Source organism: Schistocerca nitens, chromosome 8 (genome assembly GCF_023898315.1).
Source record: "Schistocerca nitens isolate TAMUIC-IGC-003100 chromosome 8, iqSchNite1.1, whole genome shotgun sequence".
In the NCBI taxonomy this organism is placed as follows: domain Eukaryota; kingdom Metazoa; phylum Arthropoda; class Insecta; order Orthoptera; family Acrididae; genus Schistocerca; species Schistocerca nitens.
In genome coordinates, this window is record NC_064621.1 from 74,670,071 (window position 1) to 74,686,936 (window position 16,866).

At 44.5% G+C, this 16,866-nt stretch overlaps 1 protein-coding gene across 1 annotated transcript in view; it reads right to left on the reverse strand.

Moving 5' to 3' along the window:
• LOC126198947 (Bloom syndrome protein homolog) overlaps positions 1-16,866 on the reverse strand; it is a 217,495-nt gene extending 200,629 nt beyond the window's left edge. The window contains exons 1-2 of the mRNA XM_049935592.1: positions 16,535-16,866; positions 16,324-16,445 (exon numbers count right to left, since the gene is read on the reverse strand). Coding sequence (XP_049791549.1) covers positions 16,324-16,445; positions 16,535-16,704 — 292 coding nt within the window. The 5' untranslated portion in view covers positions 16,705-16,866. The remainder of the gene's footprint in view (positions 1-16,323; positions 16,446-16,534) is intronic.

The window sequence follows — 16,866 nt, forward strand, 5'->3', positions numbered from 1 at the left end:
CTTTCCCTTCCATCCGCTGTTTGAGAGTGCGAAAGGCTGGGGGGGGGGGGGGGGGGGGGGGGAAATCTCCGATGCAGAGGCTTGAGCATAGTGCTCAGCAAAGTGCTCGGCAATCATGTTTGCATCGGTAGATAACATGCCAGTGATGGTAACGCAAGGGACACCTGTTGGGGTCTGGTGCCCAAGTACACGTCTGACCTTCATCTAGACAGGCCATAGATGGACTCCTGGATGGTTGCTACCAAAGGATTGTGAGGGTAGCACTGGTCAACAGCTTTTAGGCTGCTCAAGGAGTCAGTACACAGGAGAAATGACTAGCCTGGGCATGAGCGGATGTCCTCAAGAGCACGAGATATGGCCACCAGCTCTGCAGTGAACACACTGCAGCCATCTGGCAATGAGTACTGTTCTATATGTCCTCCATGAACATAGGCAAAGCCAATAAGACTATCAGCCATTGGTGTAAACCACATCATGCTCCGGTACATATCGAGAGGAAGTGACAGTGGAGAGTTGCACGGTTAACTGAGTTCTTAGCGAGATGTGAAAGGTTGATGGGAAGCAGCGGCCTACGTGTACACCATGCAGGTGTTCATGGATGAACCTCAAATTTATGTGGTCAAGACAAGGACTTCCGTTTGGAGAGAAGGGATCGCACACGATCAGTAATTGTAAGCCCTGACATGGGCCGCCGATGCAGGAGATGAACCGCGTGGACGGGAAAAGGAGACGGTAGCTTGGATGCACAGGAGAACTTTGAACATGTGCAACATAACTGGAGAGCAACTGCACACGCTTAACCTGCAATGGAGGGATTCTGGCCTCCACCAGGAAGCTGATCACCGGAATCGTCCTAAAAGCTCCTGTCGCTAGGCGAATGCCACAGTGGTGCACTGGGTCGAGTAAATGCAACGCTGAGGGTGCCGCCGAAGCATAAACCAGACTCCCGTAGTCAAGGTGGGACCGAACAATGGCTCTGTAGAGCTGCAGTAGCGTAGAACAATCTGCGCCCCAGCTGGTGTTGCTCAGGCAGCAGAGGGCATTGAGGTGCAGACAGCACTTCTGCTTAAGCTGACGAAGGTGAGGTAGCCAAGTCAATCTGCCGTTGAAAACCAGTCCCAAGAATCAATATGTCTCCACTACAGTGAGTGGATCATCATTAAGGTAAAGTTCTGGTTTCAATTGAACGGTACAACGCTGACAGAAATGCATAACACATGACTTTGCAACCGAAAACTGGAAACCATGGCCTAGAGCCTATGACTGTCCCTTGTGGATGGTTCCCCCATGACTTTGCCTTGTAGATGGCTCTCTGTAGGTGCCACTCAATAACGCTAATACTGGTCAAGCAGTATGAAATGCAGAAGTTGTCTGCATACAGAGACGGTGAGACGGACGGCCCCACAACTGCTGCTAGACCATTAATGGTCACTAAAAATAGAGATACACTCAATACGGAGCCCTGCGGTACCCCATTCTTCTGGATATGGGGCGAACTAAGGGAGGCACCAACTTGGACATGGAAAGTAAGAAGTGACAGGAAATATTGGATAAAAATTGGGATTGGGCCTCTGAGACCCCACTCGTGTAATGTGGCAAGGATATCATATCACCAGGTTGTGTCATACGCTTTTCGTAAATCAAAAAAGACGGCAACCAGGTGTTGGCATCCGGAAAAGGCTGTTTGGATGACAGATTCGAGGGGCACACAATTAGTAGTGGTAGAGCGACCATGGAGGAAGCCGCCCTGAGATGGAGCCAGTAGGCCACATGACTCCAGAACCCAACCCAACTGCTGACACACCATACGTTCCAGCAGCTTACAAAGAATGTTGGTGAGGCTGATGGGCCGATGGCTATCCATATCAAGCGGGTTTTTACCAGGTTTAAGCACCGGAATGATGGTGCTCTCCCACCATTGCAATGGAAAGATCCCATTGCACCAGATCCGGTTGAAGATGACAAGGAGATGTCTCTTGCAGTCAGATGAGAGATGTTTCATCATCTGACCGTTGATCCGATCTTGGCCCGGGAGCTGTGTCGGGGTATTATGCAAGGGCACTGAGGAGCTCCCACTCTGTAAATGGGGCATTATAGGGTTCACAGTGGCATATAGCAAATGAGAGGACTTTCCCTTCCATCTGCCACTTGAGTGTGCAATGGGCTGGGGGAGGGGGGGGGGGTAGTTCTCCGACACAGAGGATTGAGCATAGTGCTCAGCAATTGCATTTTCATCAGTAGACAACACGACACTGATGTTAATTCCAGGGATACCTGTTGGGTCTGGTACCCATGAACATGTCTGACCTTCATCCAGACTTGGGAAGGTGACGTTTGTCACCCAATGCTTGAGCAATACCTCTCGTAACACTCCTGTTTCCGCCTTTTGATAAGCTGGCGAATGTGGGCATGGAGCTGTTTAAAGGCTGTTTGGTGCTCTAGGGAAGGGTGCCACTAATGTTGCTGTAGAGCTTGCCAATGCTCCTTAATTGCCTCATCAACTTCTGGCTACCACCAAGGTACCAACTTTCGCCAGGGGCACCCCAAAGAATGAGGGATCACATTTTCCACTGCAGAAATGTTCAATGCAGTTACGTGCTCAACCACAACATCGATGGCACCAGGTGTGGGAGAGTCAACAGTGACCACAGAGAAGAAAGTTTCCCAGTCTGTCTTGTTTAAAGCCCGTCTGTGCAGGCGTCCGTGGGCCTGACGCCAAGGTAGTGACAGAAAGATGGAGAAGTGGTCACTACCACACAGGTCATTGTCATGCTATCCAGTGGATAGATGGGAGAAGTCCTGGGCTGCAAATTGATAAATCAGTGGCTGAGTAACTACCATGAGCCACACTGAAATGTGTGGCAGCCCCAGTATTTAAGAGGCAGAGATCGAACCGAGACAGTAAAGCTTCAACATCTCTGCCTTGACCAGTAAGCATGGTGTCACCCAACAAGGGGTTATGGGCGTTAAAATCTCCCAAAAGTAGGAAAGGTTTAGGGAGTTAATCAATCAGTGCAGCTAACATATTCAGTGGTACTGCACCATCTAGTGGAAGATATACACTGCAGACAGTTATTTCCTGCATCATCCTTATTCTGACAGCCACAGCTTCAAGAGGGGTTTGAAGGGGCACAGTTGCACTAAAGACTGAGTTTAGGACATAAACGCAAATTCCACCTGACACTCGATTATAGTCAATACGGTTCCTGTAATATCCCCTATAGCCGCAGAGGGCAGGGGCCCGCATTGCCGGGAACCAGGTTTCCTGGAGGGCAATGCAGAAAGCAGGTGTAAAGCCTAACAGTAGCTCAGCCAGGTGATGGAACGCCACAACTCCACTGGAGGATGACAATGTGAGTCTGGGAAGGCATGGAACATTCAATGAGGCAGTTTACGCCTCAGGGTCACCTGCTGCCGTCGACTTATTGCCTGAGCAGTCTATATCCATTGTGTCTGAGGGTCTGGCGAGATCTAGGTCCTCAGTGAACGGCAGAATCTCCATCCCATCCTCAGGTGCAGAAGTGATAGGTCGCAGTGGTGTGGGTGCCACCACAATTCCCTTGGTCTTGGGGGTCTTCTTTTTGGGTTCCTCTCGCTGCCCCTTGGGTTTCTCTGGCTAGGAGGGCTTCATTGATCCAGTCTCAGTGACTGAGGATGATCGTGAAGTCCTACGACCAGCTGCTTTTCGGCACTTCAGCCACTGGCAGGTGTCATCTTTCCCACCACCAGAAACCTGGGAAGGGAGTGACCCAAGAGAACCCTTCCTAGCGAGAGGAGCCAAAGAAAACTTACGCTTCTCCAGCTGAGAAGAGGGGACTGGTGTCCTGATGGTTGGGGAGGGGGGTGGGGCAGTGCTCCCGAGGTAGGTGGTATGGGAGCAACAAGGAGGGAAGTGCGCCCCACCATCAAGGGGACAGGTGTAGTCTTCTGGCTCTGACAGCCGACTGGAACTTGTGGAATTGATGGGACTACAAATGTTCTCATAGCAGCGGCATAAGAGGAGGTCATAGCCACAGGATGGAGGTGCTCCAATTTCCTCTTAGCCTCAGTATAGGTCAGTCGGTCCAGGGTCTTATATTCCAATGTTTTCTTTCTTTCTGTAAAATCCTGCAGTCTGGCAAGCAAGGGGAATGATGCTCTCCACAATTGACACAGACGGAATGCAGGGCCCATGCAGTATTGGGATCCGAAGGACGTCCACAATCTCGACATGTAATGCTGGAAGTACAGCGGGAAGATGTATGGCCAAACTTCCAGCACTTAAAGCACTGCATCGGGGGAGGGATATACGGCTTGACATCACAGCAGTAGACCATCACCTTGACCTTCTCCGGCAATGTGTCACCCTTGAAGGCCAAGATGAAGGCACCAGTGGAAAACTGATTATGCCTTGGACCCTTATGGATGTGCCGGACAAAATGAACACCTCGGCGCTCTAAGTTGGCATGCAGCTCGTCGTCGGACTGCAAAAGAAGGTCTCTGTGGAATATAATACCCTGGGCTGTATTTAAGCTCTTATGCAGCATGATGGTAAATGAAACATCCCCCAGGGTGTCACAAGCAAGTAATGCCCGTGACTGGGCAGAGGATGCCGTTTTTATCAAGACTAACCCTGATCGCATTTTGGACAAACCATCCACCAAACTTGTGCTCTAAATGCTCAACAAAAAACTGAGACTTCATTGAAACAAAGGAGTCCCTATCATCTCTCGTACATATGAGGTATCAGGGCAAATAAGGTTTGCTACCATCCTTAGTGTGGCGCTCCTCCCATGGTGTGGCCCCTGGGGGAGGGGGGGGGGGGGGCACGCTTACAGACTGCTGTTGTGTGATCCACAGGAAGTGATGCTGTGGTATGCTTCATCACGCATCATCTGTCCTGATGCCACCCACTCCGACCAGGGGCCCTCCTCACGGGTGCTACCCAGCCACAGCAGAGGCCAACTAGCAGGATGGCCATTGCCGGGAGTCCCGATGCCCCAGGGTGACGGGCATCTTCTCCTTAGCATATGTGTGGAATTAACGGCGCAGGCATCAGCAAAGCAATCCCTGTGTGGTCAGGGGACTACAGCCAACAGGGTACATTGTGACCCCACCACAACGGACTGGCTACTGTGATGGATATCAGGTGCAACCAAGCAAACAGGTCCATTATCTTCGTCAGCGCAGAAAACAATACTGCACAGGGAGGAAAATGCACCCGGGAGGGTGACCTTGCCCAGCAGCTGGAGAATAAGCAGAAGTGCAGATCCACATTAACGAAGGATGCGAGAGGTCTCAGCCCATGATGGACACAATGCATCATGCAAGGTGAAACTCCCCAATTGGCTCACTCTTCGGGAAAAAGCCCTACCTTATAATGATGAATAGAAACCACCATCATAGGCAAAACATAACAACAGCAAGATCAGCCACTTTAGCATCGACTGCCAGCATTAGAGGGAGCAAGTCACAAAGATTAAGATGGCGCCTAAAAGCAGCCAAATTAGTGCTGTCTGTGAGTAAATGGGCCACCATCAGGCGGGCTCCACATCGGCAGCGAGGGGGATCCCCATGTCGAAGAATGCGGCCATGGGGTCAGCCAAGTGCGGGCAATGCAGAGCCAATAAGACTGCCACGCAGCCATGGTCTCCTTAATTATCATCAGTTTGTTTGGGGAGATCAGGGCAGAGAATTCTGAATTCCAAACTTCCAGCAATCTATGGCATGTAAATGACCAAATGTCCAGTTTTAGATTCCCCATTTCTGGAATCGGCATCTTGGTGGCCAGCTTGGCCAACCAATCACCTCGTTCATTTCCCGAAATCCCAATGTGACCGAATGTCCAAATGAAAACGACCGGCTGTCCAGCTCGATGGAGGTCACAGACCAGGTCCTGGACAGCCAAAACCAGTGGGTGAGGAGAGCAGCACTCATCTATAGCCTGAGGGCTGTTGAGGGAGTCATTACCAATTAGGATACTCTTGCCAGTACAAGAATGAACACGGCTAAGGGCTAGTTTAATGGCCATCAATTCAGCAGTGAAGACACTGCAGCCGTTTGGCAGAGAGTGAAGTTCACTGCATTTTGCATGTATGTATGCAAAGCCTGTTTGTCCATCAACTGTTGAACCATCGGTGAACACCACTTCCGAACTCAGATACACCTCAAGGACAGCCAAGAAAGGGCGGTGAAAAATCATGAGGTCAATGGAATCTTTTAAACCAAAGGAGATTTTGAGACAGATTCAAGGACTGGGTACAAGCCATGGGGTGTGATGTCTCCCTGAGCAGAGGTGACAGTGGAGGAAGTTGCAGTTCTGAAAAGAGACAGCAAATGTAAACTAAGTTCTGGGTCACTGTTTTGGGAGGTGGAGCTCCTTTCCAGGGAAAAGAACACAGTAGTTGGGATGTTCAAGGAAGCTACGAATGTGTGTGGCATAATTCAGAAGCTGTTGTCAGTGCCTGATAGGTAATGGAGGGACTACAGCCTCGACTGTTCACAGGGCTAGTTCAGAAGGATCCTGTCACAAGTTGGACCCCACAATGATGAATGGAGTGCAGTATCAGCAATGCTGCGGGTGATGCTGAACCATATGAAAGAGTCCCAATAATCAAGATGGGACAGAATCAGGGCTTTGTAAGGCTGCAAAAGGGTAGCATAATCTGCACCCCAGTTAGTGTTACTGAGGCAGCGAAGTGTAATGAGGGGTTGCCAGCAATTTCACTTAAGCTGGCACAGGTGGGGAAGTCATGTCAGCTGGGAATTGAAGACTAGTCCCAAAAAGTAGTGTATCTCAACTACAAGAAGTACTTGATCGACTAGGTAAAGTATGATGGTGACAGAAGTGCATAACACAAGTCTTAGTAGTTGCAAACCGGAAGCCACATCTGGCCTCTTGATATGTGAGCTTGTGCAGGGTCTTATACTCCTGGATTTTCTTTTCACACTTAAAAACAGAGCCATGACTGTGCCTTTCATATGGCACCCTGTAGGTGACAGCTCAGCAACACCCATACTAGAGGAGCAATAATAAAAGCAAAAATATAAGGAGGGTGATACCAAAGACCGCCATGTCATGTCATAAGCCTTCTATGGGTAGAAAAAGACAGTGATGAGGTGCTGCCAATGTGCAAAGGCCATCCGGATGGTGGACTCCAGGTGACCCCTATTATCAGCACTGGAGCAGCCTTTGCAAAAGCCACCCTTAGATGCATCCAAAAGGTCTGAGACCCAAGGAGCCAACAAAGCTGGTTGCACATCATGCATTTGAGCACCTTACGGAGAATGTCGATAAGGCTGATTGGTTGACAACTGTCCATCTCTAGTGGGTTCTTACCCGGTTTCAGTGCTTGAGCCATCGCGCTTTCTCAACAGTGAAATGGGAACCCACCCTCATTCCAGATTCAATTAAAGAGGGCAAGGATGTGATGCTGACAATCCACTGAGAGATGCTTCAGCATTTGGTTGTGGGTGCGTCTGGCCCTGGGGCTGTGTTAGGGCAATGGGCTATGTATGGCTCTGGGGTTCCCATTCACTGAATGGAGCATTATATGGCTCCAGATGGCAGGTGGTAAAAGATAAGAGCTGGTAGTTCTCAGATGAAGATGCGCGAGCATCATGCTCAGTGATAGTGTCTGGATCAGTGTAAATGGCATCTCTTACCCATTAGAACACGCATAACAGAGGAAGGCACTGTCGATAATGATGGCAACGACACTGCAGCTGTAGCATTAAGACTGTCATTTGTATGGGATTAAGATGCTCATACTTTTTCTGGCCTCTTGATATGTGACCTTGTGCAGGATCTTATACTCCTGGATTTTCTTCTCACACTTAAAAAACGAAGCAATCTGGTGAGCAGGGAGAGTGGAGCTCGCTGCAGTTTACACAGATGGAAGGAGGGGCACAAGCAATATTGCATGCAACAGACAGCCACAATCCCTGCAGACAGAGGTAGTGATGCAATGGGAAGACATGTCTGGACTACTTACACCTGAAGCATTTCATAGGAGGAGGAACATAGGGTTTCATGACACACTGGTAGACCGTCACCTTGACCTTCTCAGACAATATATCACCCTCGAAAGGCAAGATGAAGGCCACAATAGCAACTCTGTTTTCCCTTGGTCCCCTATGGACACAACAGACGAAATGCACAACCTGTCACTCTAAGTTGGTCCGCAGTTCATCATTAGAGGGCAAAAGAAGATTGTGGTGAAAGATGATGCCCTTGACCGTATTGAAACTCTTGTGGGGAGTGACAGTCACAGGCATGTCATCCAACTTTTCAAAAGAGAGCAGCACCTGTGACTGGACTGGAGATGACATTTTGATCAGAAAAGAACTTCCCCATACTTGTCTTCAATGTTTTCCACAAAAAATAAGGGCTTTGTGTTATGGTCAAAAAGGTGCCCCCATTGCTCCTAATACAGGCCAGGTGTTGGGGAAAGGATTTTGCCCCTTGTTGTTTAGCCCTACATTCCTCCCATGGCAGGGCCAGGATACAGAACACGTTGGTATCGTACTTAGTTACATTATACAAGGCTATTCCATTTGAAGAGAGTGCTGGGGCTGTGTGATCACTCGACCTCAGGCTTTTATGTTCTAAAAATCTTAAATTAGGCACCTAAAATAGGTTCTATCACTTACAAAAATAGGTTATAAAAATCAGCAGATAGGTGACCAAAATCTGACATTTTATTGTCTAGAAAGATAAACAGATTGACAAAAATCGACATTATACAATTGTCCATGTCCATAATTACAGTCACAGTAAATAACTAACACTTTCTCTAGATTTTCTGTTGGGAAACTGCATCTCTTGTCTGTTAATACCATCTTATATGCTGAGAATGAGCATTCCACATCCCTGGGACCAAGTTGATTTTTTTCTGTCACCTCTCCTATCAACTGCAGTCGATGATAGGGACCAAAAATGTGTAATGAGATTTTATGTATGGAATGTCATTTGAAATTGTTGGATCCTTTAGAAGATGCATTTCTGAAGTAATGCTCACTGCCTCCTCCCACAATTTAAGAGCAACATTCTTAATGTCTTCCAAATGCTCACCGTAATATTCCAAGGCCTCTAGCCACATTCCCCAGCGTGCAAGTATGGGTTCTGGTGGGAGTGGTATTTGGGAAGTTCCTCTCGAAATAACTGGATTCTTGAGAGTGCTTTAATAAAAACCTTTTTGATGGTTGAAACTAGCTTATTTACAAGTGGAAATTCGAGACTTATCATCTCAGCTACACGATTCATGGCATGGGCAAAACATGTGACATGGAGCAAGGCTGGGTAAAATACTTTCAACAATTTAACAGTAGCAGTTACGTCTGCGGCTGCATCAGTGTAGAGTAAAAGTACTTTATTTTCATATCTAGACTATTGGGGAAAAGTAATTTGAGGGCTTTAATAGCAAAGTGAGCAATTGTTTCCTGGTTAGTCTTTTTAGTTCCTTGCTGTAGATCAGATGACGTACAGAGCGATGCACCATAAGCAAAGAAACCATTGCGAGTGAGTTGGCTCTTTAATATCAAAAAGCCGAAAGACGCAAAATAAAAAATTTTAAAGTTTGTTTGGTAGTTAAAGGCTGCTCTCAGACAACATACATAGACAAAAAACGTTCTCACTGTAGTGAAATAGCTTCTTTAAGATATCCTCTGGCCCTTGCTGTAAAAGAAAATTTATTAACCCACCACATGCATCTGAAGTCCACATAGCTCAAAGGAGGACTGGAGGAAGAAACTTTGTGGTTCCGCCAGAGAAAGTCAACACGACTCCCCAAGAAAAGGATAAAATTTGGCATGAAAAGGCATGTGTATGGTCTTAAACACAGCAGATACTGTTGGAAATCAGCACTTACATACAGCATTAACAAAGATGGACATTGGGTTGCAGTGAAAAGAATATTTAGATATTTAAAAGAAACTGTTGATTACAAATTAAAATACTGTAAAACAGGATGGCTCTAAGCACTATGGGACTTAACATCTGAGGTCATCAGTCCCCTAGACTTAGAACTACTTAAACCTAACTAACATAAGGACGTCACACACATCCATGTCCAAGCCAAGATTCGAACCTGCAACCGTAGCAGCACCGCGGTTCTGGACTGAAGTGCCTAGAACCCCTCAGCCACAGCGGCCGGCTGTAAGACAGGAATCTAGAACGTTATAGTGGTAGCTGTTTCAAGTTGATGGGAGGATTAATACCTTTATCTTTCAAGAAACAGAGAATAGTGGCTTTGAGTATTGTTGAAGGTGAGTATATGGCATTGTCTTTCACCATACAAGAAGTGTCATGGTTAAGGACTCCAATGGATGAAATTGAGCCACATACAATTATTGGATATAGAGGATGCTCAATACAAATCGTCAGCATTGACCAATGACACAGGAAACATGCGGCAAATGCCATAACCATCTTGTTCAAAGACTTAATGCTGACATTTTTATTATTCGAATATTATCTGAAGTAATTTGTTGTTCGACACGAAAGTTAGTCTACTTTGGTTATTTTCATTCGCTTATGTCATATGGTATTATATTTCGGGGTAATTCTTCCACTCTTAAAGGGTATTTTTGGCTCAGAAACGGGCGGTTTGGGCAATAAGTGGTGTAAGTTCACAAGCCTCTTGTCGACCCCTGTTATATATATATATATATATATATATATATATATATATATATATATATATATATATATATATATATATATATATATTGGTCCCCCCCCCCCCATGAACCATGGACCTTGCCGTTGGTGGGGAGGCTTGCGTGCCTCAGCGATACAGATGGTCGTACCGTAGGTGCAACCACAACGGAGGGGTATCTGTTGAGAGGCCAGACAAACATGTGGTTCCTGAAGAGGGGCAGCAGCCTTTTCAGTAGTTGCAGAGGCAACAGTCTGGATGATTGACTGATCTGGCCTTGTAACATTAACCAAAACGGCCTTGCTGTGCTGGTACTGCGAACGGCTGAAAGCAAGGGGAAACTACAGCCGTAATTTTTCCCGAGGACATGCAGCTCTACTGTATGATTAAATGATGATGGCGTCCTCTTGGGTAAAATATTCCGGAGGTAAAATAGTCCCCCATTCGGATCTCCGGGCGGGGACTACTCAAGAGGACGTCGTTATCAGGAGAAAGAAAACTGGCGTTCTACGGATCGGAGCGTGGAATGTCAGATCACTTAATCGGGCAGGTAGGTTAGAAAATTTGAAAAGGGAAATGGATAGGTTAAAGTTAGATATAGTGGGAATTAGTGAAGTTCGGTGGCAGGAGGAACAAGACTTTTGGTCAGGTGATTACAGGGTTATAAATACAAAATCAAATAGGGGTAGTGCAGGAGTAGGTTTAATAATGAATAAAAAAATAGGAGTGCGGGTTAGCTACTACAAACAGCATAGTGAACGCATTATTGTGGCCAAGATAGACACAAAGCCCATGCCTACTACAGTAGTACAAGTTTATATGCCAACTAGCTCTGCAGATGATGAAGAAATAGATGAAATGTATGACGAGATAAAAGAAATTATTCAGGTAGTGAAGGGAGACGAAAATTTAATAGTCATGGGTGACTGGAATTCATCAGTAGGAAAAGGGAGAGAAGGAAACATAGTAGGTGAATATGGATTGGGGGGAAGGAATGAAAGAGGAAGCCGCCTTGTAGAATTTTGCACAGAGCATAGCTTAATCATAGCTAACACTTGGTTCAAGAATCATGAAAGGAGGCTGTATACATGGAAGAAGCCTGGAGATACTGACAGGTTTCAGATAGATTATATAATGGTAAGACAGAGATTTAGGAACCAGGTTTTAAATTGTAAGACATTTCCTGGGGCAGATGTGGATTCTGACCACAATCTATTGGTTATGAACTGCAGATTGAAACTGAAGAAACTGCAAAAAGGTGGGAATTTAAGGAGATGGGACCTGGATGAACTGAAAGAACCGGAGGTTGTAGAGAGTTTCAGGGAGAGCATAAGGGAACAATTTACAGGAATGGGGGAAAGAAATACAGTAGAACAAGAATGGGTAGCTCTGAGGGATGAAGTGGTGAAGGCAGCAGACGATCAAGTAGGTAAAAAGACGAGGGCTAATAGAAATCCTTGGGTAACAGGAGAAATATTGAATTTAATTGATGAAAGGAGAAAATATAAAAATGCAGTAAATGAAGCAGGCAAAAAGGAATACAAACGTCTCAAAAATGAAATCGACAGGAAGTGCAAAATGGCTAAGCAGGGATGGCTAGAGGACAAATGTAAGGATGTAGAGGCTTATCTCACTAGGGGTAAGATAGATACTGCCTACAGGAAAATTAAAGAGACCTTTGGAGAGAAGAGAACCACTTGTATGAATATCAAGAGCTCAGATGGCAACCCAGTTCTAAGCAAAGAAGGGAAGGCAGAAAGGTGGAAGGAGTATATAGAGGGTTTATACAAGGGCGATGTACTTGAGGACAATATTATGGAAATGGAAGAGGATGTAGATGAAGACGAAATGGGAGATAAGATACTGCGTGAAGAGTTTGACAGAGCACTGAAAGACCTGAGTCGAAACAAGGCCCCGGGAGTAGACAACATTCCATTAGAACTACTGATAGCCTCGGGAGAGCCAGTCATGACAAAACTCTACCATCTGGTGAGCACGATGTATGAGACAGGCGAAATACCCTCAGACTTCAAGAAGAATATAATAATTCCAATCCCAAAGAAAGCAGGTGTTGACAGATGTGAAAATTACCGAACTATCAGTTTAATAAGTCACAGCTGCAAAATACTAACGCGAATTCTTTACAGACGAATGGAAAAACTGGTAGAAGCGGACCTCGGGGAAGATCAGTTTGGATTCCGTAGAAATGTTGGAACACGTGAGGCAATACTGACCTTACGACTTATCTTGGAAGAAAGATTAAGAAAAGGCAAACCTACGTTTCTAGCATTTGTAGACTTAGAGAAAGCTTTTGACAATGTTGACTGGAACACTCTCTTTCAAATTCTGAAGGTGGCAGGGGTAAAATACAGGGAGCGAAAGGCTATTTACAATTTGTACAGAAACCAGATAGCAGTTATAAGAGTCGAGGGGCATGAAAGGGAAGCAGTGGTTGGGAAAGGAGTGAGACAGGGTTGTAGCCTCTCCCCGATGTTATTCAATCTGTATATTGAGCAAGCAGTAAAGGAAACAAAAGAAAAATTCGGAGTAGGTATTAAAATTCATGGAGAAGAAGTAAAAACTTTGAGGTTCGCCGATGACATTGTAATTCTGTCAGAGACAGCAAAGGACTTGGAAGAGCAGTTGAACGGAATGGACAGTGTCTTGAAAGCAGGATATAAGATGAACATCAACAAAAGCAAAACAAGGATAATGGAATGTGGTCGAATTAAGTCGGGTGATGCTGAGGGAATTAGATTAGGAAATGAGACACTTAAAGTAGTAAAGGAGTTTTGCTATTTAGGGAGTAAAATAACCGATGATGGTCGAAGTAGAGAGGATATAAAATGTAGACTGGCAATGGCAAGGAAAGCGTTTCTCAAGAAGAGAAATTTATTAACATCGAGTATAGATTTAGGTGTCAGGAAGTCGTTTCTGAAAGTGTTTGTATGGAGTGTAGCCATGTATGGAAGTGAGACATGGACGATAACTAGTTTGGACAAGAAGAGAATAGAAGCTTTCGAAATGTGGTGCTACAGAAGAATGCTGAAGGTAAGGTGGGTAGATCACGTAACTAATGAGGAGGTATTGAATAGGATTGGGGAGAAGAGAAGTTTGTGGCACAACTTGACTAGAAGAAGGGATCGGTTGGTAGGACATGTTTTGAGGCATCAAGGGATCACAAATTTAGCATTGGAGGGCAGCGTGGAGGGTAAAAATCGTAGAGGGAGACCAAGAGATGAATACACTAAGCAGATTCAGAAGGATGTAGGTTGCAGTAGGTACTGGGAGATGAAGAAGCTTGCACAGGATAGAGTAGCATGGAGAGCTGCATCAAACCAGTCTCAGGACTGAAGACCACAACAACAACATATATTGGTCTTTAAATATGTCTGCTTGTGTCTGTATATGTGTGGATGGATATGTGTGTGTGTGCACGAGTGTATACCCGACCTTTTTTCCCCCTAAGGTAAGTCTTTCCACTCCCGGGATTGGAATGACTCCTTACCCTCTCCCTTAAAACCCATATCCTTTCGTCTTTCCCTCTCCTTCCCTCTTTCCTGATGAGGCAACAGTTTGTTGCGAAAGCTCGAATTTTGTGTGTATGTCTGTGTGTCTGTCGACCTGCCAGCACTTTCATTTGGTAAGTCACATCATCTTTGTATATATTAACAATATCAGCTTATTCCCAAGAAGAAGCAGATTTCACTCAGTTAATACTCCGCAGAAATCCAACCTGCATTCGGATCAGACTTCTGTAACTCTTTTGCAGAAAGATGTGCAGTACACTGTTGCATCCATTTTCAATAAGCTACCACAAGTATTCGAAAATCTTAGCAGTAATCCACGAGCTTTCAAATCAAAACTGAAGAGTTTTCTCGTGGGTCACTCCTCCTATTCTGTTGAGGAGTTCCTTGAAAAATTAAGCTGAGTCTTATGTTATATTGTTGATTGTGTTTACTTAAATTTATGGCTTGACTTTTTTTGGGTTCATGAACATTTTATTTTTATCTGTTATTACTTTTATGTTGTAATTTCATGTACTGACACGTTCCATGACATTGGAGATTTGGTCCTCAATTTGGTCCTACGGAACTTGACGTGCAAATAAATAAAGAAAAAATTTAAAACTACATGATGTTATTGGCATTTTTTCCCCCAAATTGGCTAAGGTTCGGATCAGTCTGTCATCCGAATCAGGTTTTTTTATCATCACATTCCTGGGCTTCAACTAAAATTCAAAATGTCACCTTCCACCTAACCTAGACTTCAGCAAAGCTATAGATCAGTCTCTCACCACAAACAGTTTTTTTACCTGTCACACTCACTGGCTTTGCCAACTAACAAACAGACTGGATATATGCACCAATAGGTGATGTAACAGCAGCCACTGACATTACATCACTGGCCAAAGTTGACAACTCTTATCAAACATTCCTCTCAACCCCGATTATTGAGCCGATCAACATGTTTTTGTGACAATGCGGGAGCAACCAAGCTAGCTCACAACCAAATAAAAAGTGTAAAATCCAAGCACATTGATATGGTGCACCATTTAATTAGGTATCATCTAAAACAGAAGGATATTACTATAAACTATTTTTGTACAGAGGAAATGCTTTCCAATTTATTGACCAAGCCACTCAGTAAAGACAAATTTCAGAAACTCGTAAAACCGTATCGTTTAACAACATAACATTCCATGTACTGTGCTCTGAGATGGTGCAGAGTTCAAAGATTATTGTGAGCACATGAAAATTTTGTTCAAAGGGAAGTCTTAGGATACTGTCTATAAAATATTTGTCATGTTGGGAGTGAGTTTATATGTACAGATCTCTCTGTTTGTTATATGCATTCCCAGGCATCTATGCTAGATGTTCTGTGTTTGTACGCCTTTGTATAGTGCCAGAAACACATTAAATATAGTAACACATACATAATCAATCATAATGTTTCTCTGTCAACATTATTTTATTGTGCAAATAAGTAATCCAAGATATATTCTACCTCTTTATGCATCACCTGCAAAGCTAACAAGCATTTAAACCAGTACCAATACACTGGGTGCCAGCTTTGTATCTATCTTGGCTACAATACTGTGTTTACCATGCTGTTCACATGTGCATACCTACATTCCTATTTTCTTATTCATTACTATAACTACTCCTGCATTATCCCAATTTCATAATCCTGTACTGACCAGCCCAGAAAACCCATTTGTCTTGCCACTGTCCTTCACTAATTTCTACCAAGTCTACCTCTCTTATTACATTCTCTAACCTATGTACTCGGTTAAAGGATCTAATATTCCACACTCCAATCCACACCAGTTTAGTTCTTCCTGCTGACTACACCCTCCTGGTTTGAACAATGTAACAGAATGAAAAGACTCAAATTTAAGCTGATTAATAAATGATAGGTTCCACTGTCAGCAAAAGATACATAACAAAGATACGGGCAATGCTGCAAAACTATTAATCACAATTTTTTCTTTAAGTTTCGTAAGAAGGCAGGAACATACCGCCTTCTTCAACATGAATACCACATTGGGATATCAAAACTGGGATTACACTGGTGTGCACTAGCTGTCATAGTTCCCCAATACAGTGTTTAAAGGGATACAAAGTGTTGCCAGCCACTATAGGCTAATTCAGCATATATTTTCAACACAGAGACCCAAACTCACCTCTTGAAGTATTGTGCTTCTTCGGTGGAAGTTCAAACTCATCCTGTGATTCCCAGTCATCTGATGATTGTTCATTGTTCGTGGTATGTGAAGAATCTTTGTTGGTCGTCACAACGTTGTTGCTAATATTTGAAACGTAAATTAATGTAATTACTACAAAAGTCTGACAGCTGTTGTTATCTTACAACCATAATACCGAAACTAAACTAACCTATTTGCGCAAGTCAGTAATTCGTTGTCATCCTTCTTATGAGCTGGCAATTCATCACAGGAATCTGTTGATATCTTTTTAGAAAAATATGTGCCTAGTGTCGTCTGCGCTCTTTTCTGCTGCTCTGAAGTTACAGAACTCTTCTTTTTGAAAACAAACTTGCTACTCATTGCACAGTATTGATCGGAACATTTGAACTAGTGATGTCCAGAATGTAAACCACAACAAAACAGTGCATGTGATGTATATACATCAACAGAAATTGGCTTTAAAAGACACAAGTAGACGTACAAGCACGGACAACTATCATACACTATTACACGCTGACAACA